The sequence below is a fragment of the Camelus dromedarius genome, chromosome 26 (genome assembly GCF_036321535.1).
Source record: "Camelus dromedarius isolate mCamDro1 chromosome 26, mCamDro1.pat, whole genome shotgun sequence".
Lineage (NCBI taxonomy): Eukaryota > Metazoa > Chordata > Mammalia > Artiodactyla > Camelidae > Camelus > Camelus dromedarius.
This window is the reverse complement of record NC_087461.1, coordinates 11047424-11070366: the sequence shown is the minus strand read 5'-3', so window position 1 is coordinate 11070366 and position 22943 is coordinate 11047424. Positions and strand designations below refer to the sequence as shown.

General features: G+C 41.3%; 1 protein-coding gene across 1 annotated transcript in view; it reads right to left on the bottom strand.

The window, feature by feature from the left end:
- ARMC3 (armadillo repeat containing 3) overlaps positions 1–22943 on the bottom strand; it is a 73633-nt gene that overhangs the window by 33202 nt on the left and 17488 nt on the right. The window contains exons 5-10 of the mRNA XM_031444702.2: positions 19327–19395; positions 18912–19087; positions 16300–16494; positions 14321–14501; positions 6823–6975; positions 6618–6723 (exon numbers count right to left, since the gene is read on the bottom strand). Of these exons, the coding sequence (XP_031300562.2) occupies positions 6618–6723; positions 6823–6975; positions 14321–14501; positions 16300–16494; positions 18912–19087; positions 19327–19395 (880 nt within the window). The remainder of the gene's footprint in view (positions 1–6617; positions 6724–6822; positions 6976–14320; positions 14502–16299; positions 16495–18911; positions 19088–19326; positions 19396–22943) is intronic.

Below are 22943 nucleotides of genomic sequence, written 5' to 3'. Positions count from 1 at the left end.
CAGATGTGTGTGGGGTCAGGTCTGATGGGGAGAAGAAAGGAGCAGGAGAAACTACTGGTTAAAACCTAGTGAATTCCCCTAAGAAAACACTTCTTCCTCCCTCCCTTCTGGAGGCTCCGCGGTTGGGGGGGGGGGGGAGTAGTGAGGAGTCGGTGAGCAGAGAAAGGGGAAGAGGAGTTGGTGTCCAGGAACTTCCCTCCATCCTCCCCGCCGCCCCCCCCCCACCCCAGCTCGGAGCTCACCGGGGCTGGGAGGGGAGTGGCTGAGACGCACGAGAGGGAGCCCACGGCCGTGGGGGCTGCGGCCGCGGCGGGCTCCGGGGCGGCGGCGAGAACCGGGAGCACGCCCACCTGGAGGGGCCCGGGGCGGGGGTGGGGGCGCGGGCGCGGCCTGGAAGGGACCCTGGGCGCAGCCCTGGGGGGCAAAGAAGCGGGACTGGAGCTCAGCCCCGACCCGCAGGGGGCTCTGGGCGTGACCCTGAGCTGGCGGGAACGAGTTCAGGAGGCCGCCCACCCCCCGGGAATCCAGGCCCGGCACGGGGGGGGGGGGCAGCAGCGTGCAAGGGAACACGGGGAGCATGGCCTCGGCCACGGCGGGGGCCCCGGGACTCAGCGGGCGGGGGCTGGGGGCGCGGGCCGCCGCCCCCACCGCTGCCCCCGCCCCTCCCCCAGGCCGCTCCCTCCCCTTCCCCCAGGCCGCCCCTCTCCCCTCCCTCTCCCCTCCCTCTCCCCCTCCCCCCCCGCCGGCCGGCCGGGCTGGGCCGCCCCGTCTCCCACGCACCCAGGCCGGCGAGGGGGAGGGAAGGAGGGCTCCTGGCGGGCCGCGGAGCGCGGCGGCGATGGCGGCGGCCTAAAAGAAATATTCTTAAATAGGGAAGTACATTACCTTTAACTAACTCTATTTAATGGGGTGAGAATGGAAAAAAAAAAAAAAGCCTTGAAAAGTGCTTTGTATTCACACTAGAGAGATAGAACATTGCAAGAAATCCCTCGGGGTCAGGCCCTTCCCTGACAATACTGAATGGATAGGGGGTTGTGGATAAATGCCTTGCTGCCTTTTCTTGAAGTCCTGGATGCCGTGTATCTTTTTAAAATTTTCTCTACACAGTACGTGGCTTTCTTATGCGCAGTGCCCCATGAATAATTCTACCGGGTATTAAAATTATTCAGTCAATGCTTTATTTCTGTTAGGGAGGAAAAATATTAATACCAATAACACAGGATGACAGGGTCATCCATATATAGTTAAGGATGCTGAAAAGTTCCCAAAGCACTCAAAATGCACATCCCTATGATTTGGGGGCATTCTTGTCTCTTTCTGGGGTCCCTTTGGAGTGTACTCCTTACTCATCTCCTCATTTCCTTTGTTGTGGTCCTGACTGTAGGTCACACGATGGCAGGACAGTCCCTAGAGAAGAGTTATTTGTCTCTTGTATTGTGGAAGCCAGCAGTGGCCCAGCCATCAATCAAAAAAGAAAAAAATGTTTTAAAGTTACCACTTTATAGGTTGCCATTTAGAATTTCCTTGAGTCACTGCTGTTGTGGGAAGTCAAGAAAGGGTATAAAAAACAAACAAACAAAAAATTAAAAATAAGGAAATGGAGATAACAAAGACTTTAAGATAGGGATATGATCCAGGTCTTTATGGAAATAATGTGAAATAAGTATGAAGAATCAGACTTACTTAGTATGATCCATGTGTAAACAACAGAGACTTGATTAAGTATTTTCTATAGCAAAACTACATTTTGACTTACTTCTCTATATATATTAAAATAATTGTAGTTATTACATTTTATAATTTAATTTGTGTTTTATTTCCTAAAATAATTGTATCTTTTGAAAACTATCTAGTCAACAATCATATTATTCGCTAATCATTTAAGTGTTTACCAATAGCCAAAATTTAGTGTTGGCACTGGGAAATAAAAAGCATTGAACCCTTTTCATTCTTGGGATAACTTAAAAACTCTTATTCTGATCAGATCCATCCAACAGATGGCAGTGATGTTATAAACTAATGGTTTAAAATAATCTTATAATATGTAGAATATGTCCCCTCAGAAACTGTCAACCAAGAATAAATTCTCTCAGTACTTGCGTAAATAATGTAAAAGCTTGATATGACTAATTGGATAAAAGAGTACAAGGTAAACATAACCTGAAATTTAGCTGAAATAGTATTTCCTGTTTCAAAAATGAACTTTTCTTTTCCAAAATGTATTATAAATTGAGAAGTGTCAAAAAGATTAACAGTGAACCAAAAAAGGATAGTGGTGTACAAAATAACCAAATGGACACCATTTTTATATAAAATTCATTATTGCTTCTTTGTTCTCATTTCCATCTTTTTTTTTTTTTTTTTCTGTACGGGTTGTTTGAACCTCACTTTTTCTTTATTCACTTAAAAATGATTTTACCTTTTCCTCCTGTCACTTTAAATAAGTGAATCTGGCTGTTTTTGTCCACTTTTCCTGTATCCTCAAATAGTTATTTTTATTCTTATTCATTGCCTTCTTTATCCACTTTGAGTGGCCCTTATTCTGCAGATAATAAACAATGAAAAGTAAAACTAGAAGACTCTTAGAGCTAAGTTACTCTCCACTTCCTGATCCAAATTATGTGAAAACTAACAGAACAATGCAGCTGATCACTTGTTTCAAATTACGTGCACTGGTTGATGTCAGATAGACCTTCTGTTTTTCGCTGTTTATGTTTTGTTTTTTGTTTTTTGTTTTCTGTTTTTACTTTTGGTTGTATTTTTAGTGGAAGGCTTCCTCCCAGCCCCCGAATGCCTACTATGGGATGGGCACTATTCTAGATGCTTGGTGTGTATCAGTGATTTAAAGAGACAGAGGTGCTGGGTGCTGGTCAGAGAACATACCGAGTGAGCTGCGTGGTACAGAAGACAACGAGAAGTGCTGTGAAGAGAGGGCAGCAGGGAAAGAGGGTTGTGGACACATGTTTCAGGGGTGGGGGTATGACTGTAAACACCATGGTCATGAGAGGCCTCTTTGAGCTGACTTTTGGGCAGACCTGAAGGGGTGAGGGGCTGAGCTGTGGGCATCCTGGGATGGAAGAACATCCCTGCAGAGAGGATGGTCATACAAAAGGCTTAATAAAAATACTCCTGGAAGGTGAACATACTTCCAGAATACATTTTACCTATTTTACTATTCATCATTTTACTCTTTGACATTGGCTTGTTTGTAAGTAAAGGGAATTGTGTTTGTTAAATTATTTTTTAAGCTACAATTTCACTTATTCATAACTCAAAAACCTGGAGACTTCACATATCCAGAATACACACGAGGAAGGAAGAAAAGAGAGACAGAGAAGAAAGAAATGGCCCCTGAGGATCAAAACACTACTTAGAGAACTGGCCCAGGCCCTCCTTTATGACTTTTAAATAACATTTGATAAAGCTTAGTTACCTGCTGTCCAAGTTTTTCACTGACCAGAGGGAAGGGATTTGAAGAGAACCTTTGGCAGGGTTGGCCCTGCCACTCAGATCTACAGACAGTGATGAACGTTAACACTGCCAGCCTGCCAATAAGGAGTCAGGAAAATGCATCCATCCCAAAGGCACTCCTCCTGGAGGCCATACTCAGAGAGGGGGCAAGCACCCACCTTCCCTCCGGGACTCTGACCACACCACTGTGGAGCGTATGACAGCCACTTACTCAAAATGATAACCATACTCTCCCCTAAAGGTTAACAGCAGTACGATCAGAAAATTGTCAGGGAAGGATTTTAGAAGATTTTGATTCAAATTCATTACATATTTTAAGAAGCTTTGTTGACTATAGAAGTAAATTTTCAAATATCCCGAAGACTCGAGTATCTGGGAAGCCTCATTCAACAGAGACTAGCAATTAGGTACAATCTTTTGATACTTATAGGTAAAGTTGAAAACCTTCCACAAAGGGGTATGGGATGGTCTGGTTATTTATTTATCATTGCTACAAAATTTCTAATCAATCATCGTACTATTTTATTACATTTGAGTGTGTTTTCTTTTGCCAAGAAAGCAAGGTGTGCAAATCTGAATTCACTTATCTTAGATTATAAGTTATTTTACATATATTTAAAAATTATGTTTTAGATTATAAAAATACCTTAATTTATATGATAAAAATACTTTAAAAAGCATTGGTCAGTTTTCTAAAAAGAGTCATGGCAAAGTATGCCCCTCCTTCCTCCAACTGATTTTTCACTTTAGAAATTTTTTATTTACCTACAACTTTCCAGGCAAAAATCAGTTACTTAAAGGAAATTATACCAGCATTATATGTTGTCATTACACGCTAATGATTATGCAATTCACGAAATGAGTCTCCAGCTCCAGAAAGTACCCTGAGGTTAAAAATTAGAAATCCATTTTATGGGGAGGGTATAGCTCAGTGGTAGAGTGTGTGCTTAGCACACATGAGGTCCTAGGTTCAATCCCCAGTACCTCCATTAAAATAAATAAGTAGATAAATAAATCTAATTACCTCCCCACCAAAAAAGAAAACAAGAAAAAAGAAGTCCATTTAGGCACATTGAAGAGATGAGTGTAGGGGAAGGGGTTACATTTTAACAAACGAAATTAGAATTCTCAGTACTTAACTGCATTAAAAAAAATTAAACTAGCAATTATCAGGTATCCAAACAGCTATCAAATGTACCTGGAAGGTATTAGCTCTGGGTTTTGCCCTCTTCCCTTAGCACTTAGGTGTGGTGGAAAAGCAACTCTGTATTTCTAATCCCCAACTCCAGCCACCCAGCAGTGGGAACCATGCTGGGAACCAGCCTTGGTCCTGTAGCAGTTTGCTAGGAATGGTGATGAAATGCACTGCTTCTAAAAAGTGATGCTGGAAACACTCACCAATGCCACATTTAGGATAATTTTTAAAAGATGATCCGGGTATAAATATTTTTACTGCAGATAACCAATCATCTCTGTTGTCTCCTGCTGTGGGTAGCTTCAGTAAGTAATACCCAAGGGGGAGACTTGCTAGAAGGATCCACAACGGGGCCTTTTTTTTTTTTTTTTTTTTTTAACCCCTTTTGATTGATTATAGAATCTTTGTCGACCCCAGTTTTCAGCGTTTGGCACAAACAGGTCAAATCTGACTCTATTTCCTCCTCAGAAACCATTTATTTTCAATGATCTTTTAAGCTCAAAAAGTCCAGAGTAAAAACTACATAGATCTCAAAAAACATCCATAAAGCCACTTTCATTCATGTCCTGTTTTCCTTACCAAACACAAATGGGAAAAAAAAGAAGTCAGAATGCGAAGCATGTAATAGGTTAAAGAAATAGCAGTGATTAAAATTTATAAAAAGGTAAAATTAAATCACAAAAACAAAGTTGCTCTTCACAGAGGAAAAGTCAGGCATTGTTTAGTCCTAATTGACCTTTCTGTGCTGACAAAACAGAACGACTTTGGCAGATGGCAAAAATCTGATAAACAGGTAACTGAGAGAGAAAATCTGAAGAAGGTTTCTTTTAGGACTGTTTACCATCCTAATTTTCTATGATTTTATATAAAACTGTGAAATGTTGTAAGCCAGGCAAACTCACATCAAATCAAGCAGCTGTACAAAGCCTATTAGAGTATTCTATATTCTATATATATATAAATACACAAGAAATAGAAGTGTTTTCATGTCACTGATAAGATTTTTGCACTGGCATGCCTATATTGGAAAAAAATCACTGAATATGCTGTTTGCAAATTGCTACTTACTATGACCAAATGTTCTAGAAATGTGTGTGCTTTCACACAGATGATGATGGCCCTGAATTAGGAAATTACTGTGTCAAAGATTGTCGCTATTAAAGGAACACGATTTTGTCTTGATGCCTGTGCATTTCAGCTGTGTTTTCATTGGGTATTCTTAGATTTTTTTTTAGTCATTCCATTCAGGTCTTATAAAATATTCACATGGGAGTAGAGAGAAAGAAAGAAAGGGTCAGAGATAGATTAAGTGTGTGGCGGAGGTGGGGGAGGATTTATTTCAAGCTAGAAAAGGTAATTTTAGCCACAATGCCACAAAACGATAATATATGAATGTTAAAAACTAACATACAGTGATGGTTAATTTTAAGTGCCAACTTGACTGGGCTAAGGGATACCTGGATAGCTGGTAAAACATGAGTTTTGAGTGTGTCTGTGAGGGTGTTTCTGGAAGAGGCCAGCATTTGAATCAGTGGACTGAATAAAGGTCCCTCTCACCAGTGTGGGTGGCATCACCCAATCCGTTGAGGAACTGTACAAAGGACAAAGGAGGAGGAAGGGTGACTTTGCTCTCTGCCTGAGCTGGGACAACCATCTCCTGCCTGCGGACATCAGTGGTCCTGGTTCTCAGACTGGGACTGAATTTCACCAGCATCCTTCCTGATTCTCCAGGTTGCAGGTGGCAGATTCTGGAACTTCTCAGCCTTTGTAAACTCACAAGCTTATCCCTATAATAAATCTCATATATATTTCCTATTGGTTCTGTTTCTCTGAAGAACCCTGACTAATACACATACCATATTTAGGAAGGGTAAATAGTTTTTTTTTTTTTATCTTCTTTCTTTCTTTTTTTATCGAGGTAACATTGTTGAATGAGTCTTTTAGTACTTACTTTGCGTTGGCGTGGTTGCAAGTGGTCAGATTAGCCAGGGCGAGGGCTGCAGCTTCCCGTACCTCCTCGTTGTCACTTTTTAGCAACTGAATTAACTGCGGGATCCCTACACAAAAAGAAAAGATGCAACTTTATAGACATCCATGTGAACTGGAATACGGTAACCTAAAAACGTTCAAAGTGTTTTCTTTCCCAGTTTGCTCACCCTGATTGTTGAAGAATTGTTTGCTGCTCGAATTCTCACTCATTGCCGAAATAGCTTGGGAAGCAGCAATTTTAGTTCCGTCGTTTTCAGACTCCAAAAGGGTTATGAGACATTTTTCCACCTCTTGTTCGTGAAACAGTTTTCTATTTTCAGCTGTCAAAAACCAACAGGGAAAAAGGAAAATCAGAATTTTGCTGCAAAAACTGTGCAGCAAAATAAAGACTTCCCCATCCAAAATATGATAGGAATTCAAATAATTTGTAAGCTTTACAGTCTAAGCTAAACCAAATATATACCTACTTAACCTTTAGACTGTGATTATGAAAAATGAATGGATATTGCATTTTTTCATATTCCCTTATATGATATCAATCCTATGGCAGAGAATATTCTATGATAAGAAAGATGCAAGTTTCAGATTTAGCAAGAACTTACTTAACACCAGTCATGTGCCTGGTGTGGTCCTGTGTTCACACATGCAGTCTTCTCACTAAGCACAAAACCCTGTTTATTTAAATACAAAACTCAGTATCTGAAGAATGCCTAAGATGTATAAACTGGTGAGCTGGATGTTCAAGAGAAGAGCAGAGAAGAGGAGACAGTAACAATGAGTAATGAAGTATGATCCCACATCTGAAGGAATTTATAATCATCTTTTATCATATTATGATACATGCTGACATAGCAAAAATTAAAATTATTAATGGTAAGTTATCATAAACATACATTAAGCACAGTTTTGTTTGAAAACAAAGTTATGACTCTGAGTACATAGCACGGTATTCACCCCATAAAACACTAAATAAATTAAAAACCAAAGTATTTTTAACGTTCTTTTTGTTCCCTAATGTTTTTCTCTTGATTTAGTCTGATCTTTAAAAAAAAAATAATCCCATTACTATACAAAAGCAAATATTGCCTTAAATTAAATCAGAATATTAGACAATTTTTTGTTTTGTGTTCTATAGCTAATTCTGAATAAATTACCATTCACTTAAAGCATGTACTAAACAGTATTAAATCAAATTCAGTTTTAATGCCATAATAAGTATCAGAGACAAGTTGGGAAAGAAACAGCTAACAAATAATTCCTTGCTAATTTATTTACAGCTCCTTAGAAAACTCTGTCATGGGTTTGATTCTCCATTAATTAACCTTTATAAAGTCAATGCAGATGGTTAAAAGAGAAGAATGTGTGATATAAGCTCTTAGTATGTTGACATATAAGAGAAGAGTATTTTGTTTGAATAACTATCTCTGAAAAAATGTTGATACTTACATTACAGCAACATGTGGGGCTCATTCATTACTTGTATGTATTTTAATTAACTTGGTTTTTTCCCCCTCCAGAAATGTCTTTAGAAATTATAGCAACAAGGTTTCCATTTTAAGTTAATATAGGAGTTACAACTTCTTTCAACGTGATTGCTTTAAGCAACCCTTTTCCACAGAAGCAGTATCACAGTCAGATGTCACCATATTTGCAAACACTCTCTTTGGCCTTTGTTCATCTGATACACAGATGTACGCCGAGCAATCTGGCCATCCCGGCCACAAGCTAAGTCACTAGCACTTCTGTTCATTAGTCTTAAACCAGTCATGAACCATGTCCTGTAATCCTATCATTTTAATCCCTTGCTCCTTTCATTTAAAATTGGGATTCAGTCAGGCCATAACTGTCTCATTAAAAAGCTATGATTTATACTTAAATATCAAGTATGTGGCCCCTAAAACGTTTTAAAATATGTGCAGTCCTTATTAGTTTTCACTGAATAAACAAGATCTTGTACTGTTCCAGAATCCCTGACTTAAAATGCTCAGATTTATAATTAAGACTTCCCTGATGGTGCTAAATTGACTTTCCTTAACAGAACACTCTGAGCATGGATTCTATCAGGAAAATCAACCTAACTTTGGAGTATGTGATTGTTACAGTCAAAAAACAGTGTACATGCAGTTATTGGAACGATTTTTTTAAAATAATTTACATACTGTGGGCAATTAGTTTCTCAACCCTGCTGGGAGTGTTCTCAAAATCCAGCTGTGTTCACCAAACCTCAAAAGTGCTGACTGCAGAGTGGCTATAATAGATTTTAAAGATGAATTAACATATTAACCACGTACCTTCAACGAATTACTACCCTGAGAAGTATTTATATTTTAATTACACAGATGATAAAGATGGCAAGGTAATTTTGCTACTAATAGAGTAATGGCCTTTAAAAATGACATTTGTTCAGTATCATTAAAATAAAAAGCATGAGGTTTTGTATCTGAAAATAAATCTGTATGTAATGATGCTTTTCTTTACTCATTCTCGGAAGTTGCTATCCGGCCACCTGTTCTCCTGCTGAGATGTTAATGTCAGTTCATAAACCTCATAGCAACATGGTAATTAACACCTTCCTCCTCCTGGTGCCCGGTCAAAGGCATACTGATTTAGGGGTGCATGTTAAAACTTTACTCAGCAAGCAAAACTTTAAAAGTGTATATTATGTGTGTTTCTTTCAACTCTGTTTTTGACATGCAATGATAATGCATTACCTAGCTTACAAAAATTTTTTTTGCTGATGATGGAAAGAGAATCCAGACTAAACACCTAAACCAGAGTAAATGTGTACAAAGTCACGGTGGAGCATAAGTCACATATTCCAGAACCCAATGGAGAGTGTCTGAGCAAGAACAGATTGATAACCAATGGCCATGTGATTGTTTGAAATGCAAGAATCTCTTATTCCAATCTAGGATATCTGGACTTGATCCTGTTCATTCTAATCCCAGAGGTATTAATTTGGGGTCCATGGATCCAGGGGGCGTAGATGGGTTTCAGGCAGTCCATGAACTTCCTGAAATTATATGCAGAATGTTGTGCATCTGTGTACTAGGGGAAGGGTACTCTTTCATCAGATTTTCAAAGAAATGCAAGGCCCCTCAGAAGTTGAGTTTGGGCAGTGTAGTTGGATGTGCTTGGAAGTCATCAGAAATACAGGCAGGAATTCAGAAGACAGGTTATAATTAGATACAGGTTTGGGATTCATAAGCAATCAAAGAGTCAGCTGAAACACAGTCATGAGTGAGATTTAAAAGACAGCAAGACAGAAGGTGGGAAAGCAAGTTTGATACTGAAATGGTAGGCAGAGAAGAGGAAGACAGAGGTTGGTCTGATGATTAGGATAATAATCAGGGGAGAGGGGTGTTATGGAAATCAAGGGATAAAAGAGTTTTCAGAGGAAGGGGCAATCAATCACGTGGAGTGCCGCAGAGAAATCAAGACTGAAAATGCGTCTATAAAACTTAGTTGCTGGGAGGTCACTGTCAAAGTCTACAAGGACCATTTTGGCAGAAGGTGGAAGCAGAAATCACATGCAGTAGGTCAGGAGATGGAGATTAGATGCATAGGTGGGAAGCTGATTGAGAAGAAAAGAAGAAAAAGAGGGCCCTCCCTTGGGCAGGGGCAAGAGAGGAAGAAACAAATTTCTATAAACTATTCTTGGTCAGTCAAGAATTATGGGCTCCTCAGAATGTTCCAAACCTATATCAGCTCCTCCTACATACCAGGAGGAAGTAGCATGTTTGTGTTGTAAGACCATATTAGAGGAATGCTGCCTTGTCATCCAAAACTGGGCTTAAGGATGCCATTGCCACCTTAACTGGTGGGGAGGACAGGGCAGGGCACCCTATAAGCCTTGTCTGTTTATTATTACCAGGCCTAGGCAGAACACTCCTGGTGAATAAAACATTAAAAACCAAAATTATGAAAGAGTGCATCATAGGTATGGAAGAAAGAGAGCAAAAATGGCCCATGCTTTGTATTGTCCCATAGGTCCCCTACACTGCTCTCATTGGTTTTCATTCGTTTTTCTGTCTGCTGGTCTGACTGGGTGATTTCCATTATTCTGTCTTCTAGATCACTTATTTGTTCTTCTGCATTATTTAGTCTGCTGTTTGACTGCCTTTACCTTGGCTTTTATCTCAGCCATTGAGTTTTCTGATTTTAATTGGCTCCTCTTTACAGTTTCTATTTCCTTTTCATTGTATTCTGCATTTCTATTCATAGTCTCTCTTATTCCCTTCAGTGCTTTTGTCACCTTTTCGAACTCAAAATCTAGCAGACTGTCAAGGTCTGTTTTATTGTTTGTCTTTCAGGGGACTTCTCTTGTTCTTTTAATTGGGAGTGGTTCCTCTGCTTCTTCATTTTACTTATTTTTTTCTCTGACCCTGTGAATTTAGGAGTCACAGTTACTTACTGTGGTCCTGAAGGGTGATTTTTTTTTTTTTTTTATGTAGTAGTGTCCCCATATAGATTGTGTGCAGCTAATATTTTCATCATGAGGGCTGTTTCAGTCCAGATGGTTGCCATGTCTTTCCTCCATGTGTGCTGGTTGCTCTCCCCTTGATTAGGGGTGTAGTCGGTGTTGTGACCAGAGCCTGCCCTGGTTGCTGAGTGGGGCCTCCTCTTTGCTCTGCGGTTGTCACAGTGCTGACAGGGGCCAAGCCTGCTTCCTGTTGTTGGGATGGAGGCTTCCAGACTCATCTGTGAGTTGCAGTGTGTGGAAGGTGGGATTGAGGCACTTCTGTTGGAAAAGGAATTGCTGGGAAGTGCCCTCTGTGGCATCTGTCACTTGTTACGCAGGTTTACAAAGCACACTCTGTTGACACTGCCCTTGTCCCTGCCTCAGCCATGGGAATGTTGGCCAACCCACCCTGGTGTGCCCCAGGTTCTGTACCCGCGGAGCCACCCGTGCAGATCTGCTGGAGTCTGGCACTAGACCCGATGTAGCGCATGTGCAGTCACACACCCAGAGCCACCGTGAGCCACAGACCCCAGCCCTGCGTCCCTGTACACTGGCTGCTGTTAACACTAGAGCCGCCCCCACCGTGTGCCAGAACTCTGCTCAGGACTCTCAGAGGCACACGTCCAGAAAGGCCCTGGTGGCACAAATCTGCCACTGCCACTTGGGGACCAAATTAAATCTCAGTTCCACCTAAAGTGGCAGGCCCTTTGGGAACGGATTCAGGCTTCTACCCTGCCTCTGTGGGGGGAGCCGTGCACTAGCTGTTGTGCCCTGTGGAGCAAGGCGGAAAGACAGCTGTGCCTGAACGTTGCCCCTCTGCCCGTGAGAACGCACCAACAATGGTGCCAGGAGAGCCCTCTGGGCCTGTGGCAACCATGCCTACGGCGTGGCTATGTGACACCCCTGTCCCCAGTACGCACCAGCAGCGGTGCTTCTCATGGGGGCCCCAGCCTGTTGTGTTCTGCATGCAGTCCCAGCCTCAGCCTGCACCACACTCCAGCCCCTTGTTGCTGTCTCTGCACAGTCAGCCCCAGTCCCCTTCCCAGGCTCCAGCAGCCAGTCCCAACCCGCTCCGCCTCGGCTGGCATCTTGGGCAAGGGAGTGCAGGGACCCCCTGTGCCGGTGTCGCTCAGGTCTGTCTGCCAAGCAGCTGCTGCTTTCTGCTCCGAGCCTCTGAAGCCCCCTTTCTGTCCCCTTTGACCTCCCTGCTGGGGAGGGGGCTTCCCAGAGTGAGGGTGCTTTTCCTCCTTTGCTGCTCCCTCCCCGCGGGGACAGGTCATACGCTGATCTCCTTTTTCTTTTTCTTTTTCTTTTTTCCTACTTGGTTTTGTGATGATTTCCTTGTATTTCCAACGTAAGAGATATTCTACCAAACTTCAGTAGGTGTTCTGTGTGATTGGTTCTCTACGTAGATGTATTTTCGCCGTATTCGTAGGAGAGGGTGAGCTAGTGGTCCTTCTACTCTGCCATCTTGGCCCATCTCTAAAGATGCTCTTTCTTTAAAAAATGAAAAATTAATGTTTCCTCCCTTCTCGAGTCACTTGAGTGGCACTTTGTTGCCACGAAAATAAAGTCCAAAGCCCTTAACTTGGTTTGTGATGCCCATTAGCATTTGGTACCTCATTGCTTCTCCAGCCTTAACTCTCAGTTTTCTGCTGTAGTCTATTCACTGGCCGTTCTGAACTTCCCGCTTTCTGGAACTTCCCATGTTCTGTCCCTCTCTGGCCTCTACACATTGCTCCTTCTCCTTGGAGCACGGCTGAGCCTCCCCATCCCAGCAGGACCTTCTGTGCCCAGCCAGTTCCCATCACCTACTCTAAGTCCTTGTCTGTAAATCACCTATTCTGGGAAGCTTGTCTGATCCGCGTCTGCAGCAGGTGGCCCTCCTGTTCTCCTGCCAGCAGGCACCTTTAACACTGCACTGTGATTGTGTATTTACTTGCCTGCCCTGGGTTTGTTGACCCAAAGGGAGGGGGCTGAGTAAATCATTAATAAACAAATTAATAAACAGATCCAGAGAGGCTGTTTTTCGCTTACAGTCACATCCCTAGGTCACTGCAGGGCCAGCAGCGAAACCAGCAGTAGAACTAGAATACAGGGATGCGCCCCCCCTCCCCCAGCACTCTTTTCACCTCTCTGTCACGGGATGGGCAATAAACCTGAGAAACTCATTATCCCAAGAGGGGCTGCAAACCAAAGAGAAGTTAAGATACGTAAAAATTTTAGTTTTGACATTGCCCATGTCTTCCCATTGGCCTCTCTTTTGGCCTCTTACCATACCTGGGACAGATAGAAAAGAGAACTGACCAGGTTTGAAAATACTGAATCAGGCAGCTTTTGCTTGATTAAACCCCTTCATTTTACAGCCTGTCTTGATACTTGGCCTTTATGATCTAACTGAGGAAGCCCCTTTCTACTAACTTTGTCCTGGATGGTGAAGTTCGGCATCCTGCATTAAAACTTTGCCTTGAAGAAATCCACTCCAGGTTGAAAAGAAAATGTTTCTTGTAATAGACACACAAACATATATACAGATGTGAGTATATATGTTTAGAATATAAATCACTTAAACTAGTCAAAGCTGTCATCATTTATAAGAGGAGTTATGTGGAAGGGGGAAAATAAAATCACATATTTTGTTAAAGAAAATACTCCAAATATACATAAATTAAACTATAATTTCATCTTTCGTGCTTATGATGTAATTAATCTCTCATATTTTACAGATTTATGTCAACACAGCTTGCCAGTGAAATGAAAATTGTATTCTGTACATAGTATGAACATATTATTTTTCCCAGCTATACAATGTGGCTCAGCTAGACTCCAGCTGCAACTTGAAATTACTGTATAGATATTATTCAAAATGTGGATTTATGGGAACAACATTTCCAGGATCACAAACAATGTATACATTCTGTAAAATTTCAAAATCAGGAGAAATAAGTCTTAAAATTTAACTTAGGAATGAATTGGGGTTTTTTTTTAAGGGCTTATAATTAAATCATATTGAGTTTATTATGTCCTTGACAAAGCAGTCTCTACTTTTACTTATTGGCATTGAGATGAATTTTGGCCTTAAGTAGTAAGTGTAGCACTATTTTCAAATGACCGTTTAAATGTAGACAAATACTCTAGCGTTTGCTGGTACTAATCAAAGTCAAGAACACAAGAGGAAACAGGTGTGATAAAATGAGACCTACGGTCACAGGCGGCTTTAGTAACTGCTTTTGCTGCATTCTTCTGAATATCAGGATTCGTAGAGTTTTCTGTAAATGATAGGAGCTTTTTAAGAACTGTCTCCTGAATCAGCACCATCGTCTCCTTATCTTCGAGGCAATTGGCCATCACTGAAAGCGCTTCCATATGAAGGTCATTCAATTCCTGATAGTAAAAGCAAACACAACTTTAGAAAACTATAATAAAAGAAAATCACACTTTCCAAATTTTACTACAAGAGGGATTAAGGTCACTCAGAACATAATGTAATGAATTTTGTTGTGACAGAGGCCCAACGAGACAGTTCTGTTCAATGTAGCATCACTCTCCCTAACCATTTGCCCCATCTCTTCTCATTTCCCCTACTCCAAGACATTTTATAGATAAAAAATAATTCCTGGAAACTTCCAGGAATGGTATCCAAGTGAAGCTGCTCCAACAGACTTCTACCAATAACAATTTCAAAATGTAAAGAAAGGAACTTTTTGAAAAAGCAGACAGGAGCTAAAGGAAAAGTATATTTCTTAAAATCTCTAAAGGGGAGTATTGTGAGTGTGTGGCTTTCTTGCATGAGGAATCTCCAGAATCCCCAAGGCGGTGGGAAACTGCAGCCTTGCCTGAACAGTTAGAAACTTAAGGTGGAAATCCTTAAAGTGAGAGAGACACGGCAAGGATGCCGCACCGCCGCTGTGGCATTCCACACAGCACTGCTTCTGCTCAAGGAACTCACAGCAGGGGAAGCACGGCAGTGGGAACGTGGTCACAGAAGTCACTGGATTTGCCCACCATCCTGAAGCAGCTGGTTTGACAGAATGGCCTCTGGAAGACTTCAGTCACAGCTGTAGCCAAGCACAGGGATCGTGGGTGCACTGACACAGCATCCAATATATGGTGGTCTTGCTCCCATAGCCCGGGTCTGTGGGTCCAGGAGTCAAGGAGTGGATGTGGGAGGGGCCCCACTCATTACCCAGAGTGATTCAGGAGCAACATTTTTGTTACCTGTACCCATAACTTATACACTTCTGATCTAGAAGTCTCAGTTCCACAGGAAGGGGATGCTCACACCAGGAGACACAACAGTTAGTCCCCTGAACTAAAAGCTAAGACTGCCACCCAGACTGTAATTATTACGAGTTATTTCTTTTTTTATTCTGTTATGGATGTGTATGTGTGGGTGTATGAAATATCTTTGTTTTCTTCTCTCTTTTACCCTTCAGGTGACATGAGACGTACTGACTTTATAGAATAGCATTTAAGTATTGTTAACTTCACATATCAGTATTTAAAAGTTGTGGGATGTGAAGAAGCGTAAATGTCATCCAAGGACTTTGCATCCTCCTCTGGGGAGGGGGCTGCTGTGTTTTTGGTTCTACACAAGACATTCGTATTGTGTTAAGTGGAAGTATGATGTTCTCATTGTCTTTACATGAAGATTAATGATTTAAGGAGCTGTGTTTGGGTGCCATATTGACTAATGATAGACTTGTGATATTTTAACTTGGCCAGGCCACAGTATCCAGATAGTTAGTCAAACATTATTCTAGAAGTTTCTGTGAAGGTATTCTTTTTTCAATGAAATTTTAAAATCAGTAGACTGAGTAAAGCAGATGCCCCCCAGAATGGGGGTTAAATGACTCTTCTTGCTTTTTACCCTAGAGAAAAATCTGGCAGACAAAAGTTAAAAGATTAATTTTAGGTGCTTCAAGAAATCATAAGATCATAAACAAGAATTTTAAAATCTTAAATCTTTTAAACCAGAAGATTTAAAAAAATTATTTTGGAATGGCCTCTATCATTAGTCTGATGTAATCATGCTGATAAACTATGTAGCAATAAGCATTATACTTAGTACCAAGCTTACATATAATAAAATTTCAGTTTAAAAAAAATTCAGTAATTTGTTTCTTATAACAACACTAAGGAGAGATACATCTCCTCTTAGGTGAACGAATGTTACAGGTACCTTAGTTTCTAGGATCTTAATAAGGTGGTCCAGTGCTTGGCTGTCTCTGAGCATTGCCCGAAACTCCTTTTCGTTTGTAACAACATCTAAGGTTTTGAGAGCCAACAACTGAATAATTGGGTATTCTGATTCCAAGAGATCTAATATCGGAGGGATTGCATTTAGTTCTTGAAGTGTAGCTCGGCACTGAACATCCTGCCATGAAATACAAATGATCAAATAAGTGATTTTTAAAGCAAAATATGATCTCAAGAATGGAGAAATTCTATTTTCTAAAAAGGAAAATTGTAAGTTACAATGTTCCCATAACTTATTCCAGATTCACTTCCAAAATAACTCACAAACAAAAATAAACAAACATTCAGCTGACAACACCGAAATAATCCCTTTAACTACACATTGCCAATAGTGGGAAATAGACATAATCTATGACTTTTCAGTATCTACTATTTAGTATACAGCAAATTCCTATAACTATAAACGGCATTACAGTAAAATCTATGCATAATGAAATTCTTTTCATGCTCTAAACTCTGTTTCAAATAGTATTTGATAAAATGAAATGATGGCATCAAATTCTTTAGTATCTTCATTCGAACAGATTGTTTATAAAATGCTTATCTGCCCGCAGTGCTGGCAGCAGGCCCTGTGCATGCAAATTTACATCAGGTTTAGTTCTGACACATGACCTTTATTTAAGACATTTACAAGATTAAGGGGTCATTAGAGGCCAGACAAGTCGTCCTGCATAGTGTGTCTGTAATCTTCTGTGTGTGTATGGTAGAGGGAGGGGTTGTTAGGGAGCGTGATGGAGAAAACAAAGCAAAAAAGCCATGAAAAGCCCCCAAACTCTAACTGCTAAATCGTGACATTTTAAATCAAAATAGGATCAACTTAAAATAGTATTAAAGGCAGAAAAGACCCCTCTTCCAGCTTCGCTTTCTTCTACCCCTCCTTTAACTGACCTCTAATATGCAGCTCCCTTTGGACGTGAAAAACGTAGGGTACTGTTAGCTATGGGTTGAACTGTATCCCCCCAAAATAGATATTGAAGTTCTAACCCTCAGTACTTCAAGATGTGACCTCATTTGGAAATAGGGTCATTGCAGATATAATTAGTTAAGATAAGGTCATGGTGGAGTAGGGTGGATGTTTAACAGTGTCCTTGTAAGATTGGTGTCTTTGTAAGAGGAGGAGGAGAGACAGCTGACAGAGGGAGGGACCCCAGCTGTGCAGCTGAAACCGGGGCTGCCGGGGACCCACAGCCACCCCCAGAAGCTAGGGAGAGGCAAGGAAGGGTTCCACCCAGGGTCCCAGAGGGAGCATGGCCTTACTGCCACCAGATTTCAGAAGTCCAGCCTCCAGAACAGAGAGGGAGCAGACTCCTGCCATTTTAAGCCATGCTTTAAGTTTGTGAGACTTGGTTACCGCAGCCCTAGGAACCGAGGACACTGCTATTAACTAGAACTTGTTCTGAAGGCCAGTGGAGGTGAGTCCTCTCATTTCCACATGATAAAAAGTATAGAGAAACAGAGCTCACAAGGAGTCTTGGGATGAAACATGCAAATCCAGATTTGCAGGATTACTGAGGACTCTAGGATGAAGTCAAGTCACCAGAGGAGGAAGACAGCGGCATTGACTCTGCAGGAAGAGCGCAGGTAGCCCCAGTGAGTGCCCGGCTGCGGGGCAAGGATGCACCATGGCCAGGAATGCAAGCTTTGGGTGCCTCCTGGCATGAACCCATTTGTCCTCTTTTTCTGTATATTTTGTCTAGAGACTTTGCCTCTCAGTGAACTCTCCTTCATCTTTGTTTCCATATCTCTTCTTTTACATTCTATTCATGGCTATTTAAAACAGTGTCTTGTACTTCCCATTGATTGAAAGTGTCTCAAATGTGAGTAGGAACTGTTCAGGAGCCTGAGCAGGAAAAGAAGCAGAGGAGGCTGTCCAGAGCGGCAGGGAACTGACCTGCTTTGGGTTCGAGGACGCCCTGCCTGCCGGGTTGGGGGATGGAGGGCTGTGGGGGAGGGGCCAGAGGACAGGACAGGTGGAGGAGGGGGAGGGAGGCAGTTTCTTCCATCACAGAGGAAAGCAGCAGCGTGAAGTAGCATCTTGCAAATGCAAACGAAGAGTTCTGTTTGGCAAAACTCAACTCACTAGATTTTTCACCAACAAACAAGCCTAATCCAAATTCTTGGTACATGGCACAGGGTGCATGGCACATCCGAGAGGATCACCAAGATTAGGTCAATAGGTAACTGCCCAGGTCAACATCAGTTCAACATTAGTAACGGATGTCCTGTTTTGGAAAAAATATATTTTATCTAGTATAACTGCGCCTTAATTTGCAAGCCATTCTATTCTTTTAAAATTGGAATACATTTCTAAAATGCCCCTCCATGGGGGACAATTATTTATAAAATGTGAAAACTAAAAAGTATGGACACTAAACTTCCATTTTTTTCCCCCTCTGAATGATAACTACTAAATAAATAGTACCAAGAGGAACTGATCAATTTAAATCGGAATTTTTTAAAAGTTTTTTTTTCCTTTTTTTAAACTGGGGAAATATAGTCTATAACATAACACACATTTTTAGAAATTAATCTCACCTGGACCAGGTTGTAAATGCACTCAATAGAATTCTTCTTCACATCCGGGTCTGGGCTGGTTAGCAGTCTGATGAGAGGCTCCAATCCACCTTGTTCAAATATTTGCACTTTACCCATATACTCCACAGACATGTTTGCTAGGCAAAGACTAGCAAACTCATGGGTAACTACTTCTTCTGTGTATCAAAAATAAATAACACAAGTATGTAAAGGCTTGTTCAACCACTGCTTTAAAGCATGCTTTGAAACCCAAAGCTCCACAAATCTCACCTTGGTTGGAGCCCATCTTGGTCTGAGAGATTTTAAGGACAATTCACAATTGGTGTTTCATAAATTATTTTCAATGGGCTGTTTGATCAGATGTGAAAAATAAACCATCCCCCATTTGTGAAATAGATAGAAGATGTAGAGTTACCTTCTGGAGCCAGCTGAGCAATCACTGAACTCATGACATCTAACTCCCTTAACAACTTTTTAATGTCACCTACAAGAAGGAACAGAATAGTAATGTTTATTATTAATAATAATGGCAGTGTCTGTGGAATAGTTCCTTATGAGATAGGATCTATTACCTAATTTTACAGAGAAGGAACTGGAGGCTCAAAATCACTCAAAGTAAGTGGTGGGGACAGGTTTCAAGCCCAGGTCTGTCTGACCTCAGACAGACTCTAGCCTGTGTTCCTTGACTGCTCAACTGTACTACCTTCCAAAACACTAGAAAAGAGAACCATGGATGTGCAAAAGGTGCCCAGAACACTCATCAGTAGAGTTGAGTTACTGTGCCCTACATTTACTTCTTATGTAATAGTAATTCTTTTTTTCTTTTGTTGGAAGGATATTTTTAAATTTAGATTTTTAATAAAATGACTACAAAATGCAAATAAGTATTATCCTCAGCCTTTTCCAATAAATACATCATGTTTACATTCCATTTGGTTATCAGACATGCCAAAAACGCTTAAAGACAAGTATATTGATTTTTTAAAGTTCATTTTTGTATTATTTACAGGGGTCTATTTAAAGCTAACAGTTATGCCCCTACTTCTTTCTTGCCATCCTTAACCCCTTTTTCTGAAAAATAAGGCATAGCTGCTACTTTAGTTTTGCAATTTCTCTTCTTGGTCAATTATCCTCTCTGTAAGCCAAAACTAGCATTATGGAAGTTTGGAAAAGTTCACTTTGTAGCAGTTGAAGCAGGTGGTCTCTGGATGAATTCTTCCTCGTTAACCGCTGGATATATTTGCCTTGTATTAGACACCTTTCCTGGTGGGATTCAGGTGTATGGCTGTTCCTCAACCTGTTACAACTTCTTCATCTTTGTTCTTTTCAAAGGGGCTCAGAGGGCTAGCAGACCTACAGCTGGCTATCTGCACATGAACAGGCTTTCGGCACAAAAGAACAATTGAGTTCTGGGGAAGTATAGAACTTCATTTTACAGTCGAAACTTGTCTGAAAAACACATTTTACCTCCACAGGTTAAGAAATAATAGCCTTGGCCTGATACTCGGGTCCTTGTAAGTCTCACTGTCTCCTCTGGAAAAGTGTGTTGTCATTGCCTCCTGACTCTTATGAGTCCAGTCCGTGTTGTTTGGAATGATTTTTTGAAGATCATACCAAAGTCTGTTTTTACATGCTGGCAGAAAATCACTTCTGGGCTTCTAGATCTCCAGGTACATTCTCTGTTTAGTGTACAAAATAATCTTCCACATACTCCAGAGTTTCTGCTGCAACGCTGAGCACGAGGTCAGGAAGGTCCGGGCTCTGGGCACTCTATGCTGCTCGTGTTTCTCTGCAGGAAGGATCTGCTTCCATAGGAAGGGGCCCCTGGCTGCATCTGTGTGTGCCACCACCCCTTGGTCTGCTCTGGGCCATGAAAGTCCCTTCCAGATATGAATTTAGTGCAAATCTGTTCAAGGACAGATCTGGTAAGTTAACCCACTGCGCCACTTTCTTAAGGCTCAATGGATGGTTCAGATTCACGGACAGATTGTGTAAACTGGTGGCACAGTTGTTTAATTTGTTATTCTGCTTTTTGATACCAGATTGTTCAAACAGTCCTTCTTTTCTGGAAGTTAAATCAGCAAAAATAATGGACAAGGTACTACTTCTGTCACTTTGAACATAATGTTGACCTCTGCCCCCTTTTTTCCTCACCAGAGAACACTCTCAGACACGGTAACTTGGGCTTGTGGTTAGACCATGTGAACATGCTCTAGCCAAACACTGTGATATCTGCAATTCTACCTTGTTTCAGAACCACCAGCATCTTTCTTCCTGGCGCACCTTCATGCTGTATATTTTCATTGCATTCTTATTCACAATATTTTGGCTGCATAATATTGACCATCTAATTTATTCTTGATCTGGTAGACTCTTTTACATCAACCTTCTCCTAAGATGGCAAGCTCTTCAAAGTGATGTCAAGTCCGGGCTTCCAAGGCTGCTTCTCCTCACAAGGGTCCTTAGCTGACTTTGTTAAGTGAGTCTCTGTTATATGGCCCCACTGAACTAAATACCAGCTGGGCAGGTGAAAGAAGACAGCAGCTTCCATTTGGCTAAAGGGTTAACAAAGTAATTTAAATGCCTATCTTTGATGACCCAGATGTGGCACAGGCACGTAGCTCAATCATTGTACCAAAAAACAAAACAAAACAAAACAAAACAAAAAAACTACTTATTTGCAACGGCAAATGGCAAAGATGGTTCTCACAGCAATCCTTTAGCAACTGGAATGTTGGAACATTCTGACTTTCTGCTGGTTAATCCACTACGAACACAGTGATTTCACCATGTGCATGGAAACCATACGAAGATACAAATTTCTGAAGAAGCATCAGTTATTTTAAGTCTTCCCAAAGAGGATGATTTAACCATGTGGCTTCAGAGATGTATTTATTTACATACTGGTCTGGAAACGTGACTTTTCATTTCTATCAAATGACTGGGTGCTCGTGTTTCATTCCACGTTTCCTTGGGCATGTATGGAAAGTGAAGCAATAGCTATTAGTGTGTTGGCTCTTTTAACCAAAAAAAAAAAAAAAAAAAAAAAAAAAAGAACTTCACAAGCAGCTGAGGATGCCGTGTGTTTTATTCATGTCTTCAGAGGGTTCAAACAGAAAATCAGATAAGTTAACCCCAATAATGGTTTGATTTTTTTTTTCACCCAGTTTAGAACAAGAACCTGACTTAACATGTACACCAATGTTAAGGATCATAAAGGATTTAGTGAATAGGAAGTCTACTGAAGTATGAGTCAGAGAGTAAAACTGTAATCCTAGTTCTCATCTCAGTTCTGCTGCTGGCCACCTGCATGACTTTGGGCAAGGAACCCAAAGATTCCTTCGAGGAATCTTTCTTATTTTTAAAATGAGGAGTTGCACAAGAGATATTACAAAGCACCTTTGGTTCTCAAATTCTATGGTGTGTACACAGAATAGAACATAAGGAAATTAAAGATTTTCCCTTTTTTGGTTATAAATACATTCACTGTGACACATTCAACAGGGCAGAACCAGTCTATAAGACAGCCCCTGAGATAGATTTATGAAGGCCCCACTATACAGATGAGTTCCACCGTAACTTCTCTGTGCCTCAGTTGCACGTGAAAAGGAAATAATACCTCCAACCTCATTAGATGATTTGATTAATGAGCACCGTGCAGGATGGTGCCTGGCACACCGTAAGCACTGGATAAGCATTCTGACCAGTGTCGTTATAATCTAGGTTGGTGGAACATTCATTCCCCCATGACTGTCCTCAGCCTGCTGCCATTCCCGGAAATACTCCCAGAGACTCCCCCACCTTTCAGCACAGCCATCGTTAGAGCTCCTGAAGTTGCCCCCAGGACTCCTTCCACCAACAACCCCTATGAAGTACCCTCGCCCCAGCACTGCAGGTGCTGATCATGGAGCCTCTGCAGCCGAGGCTGTAATGGCAAGGAAGCCAGACAAAGCTCTCCTTCCCCTCCCTCCCCCTCCTCCACTCATAACTGTCTCTAAAGACACCAAGGCCACAGTCCCTGCTGGACCTCGT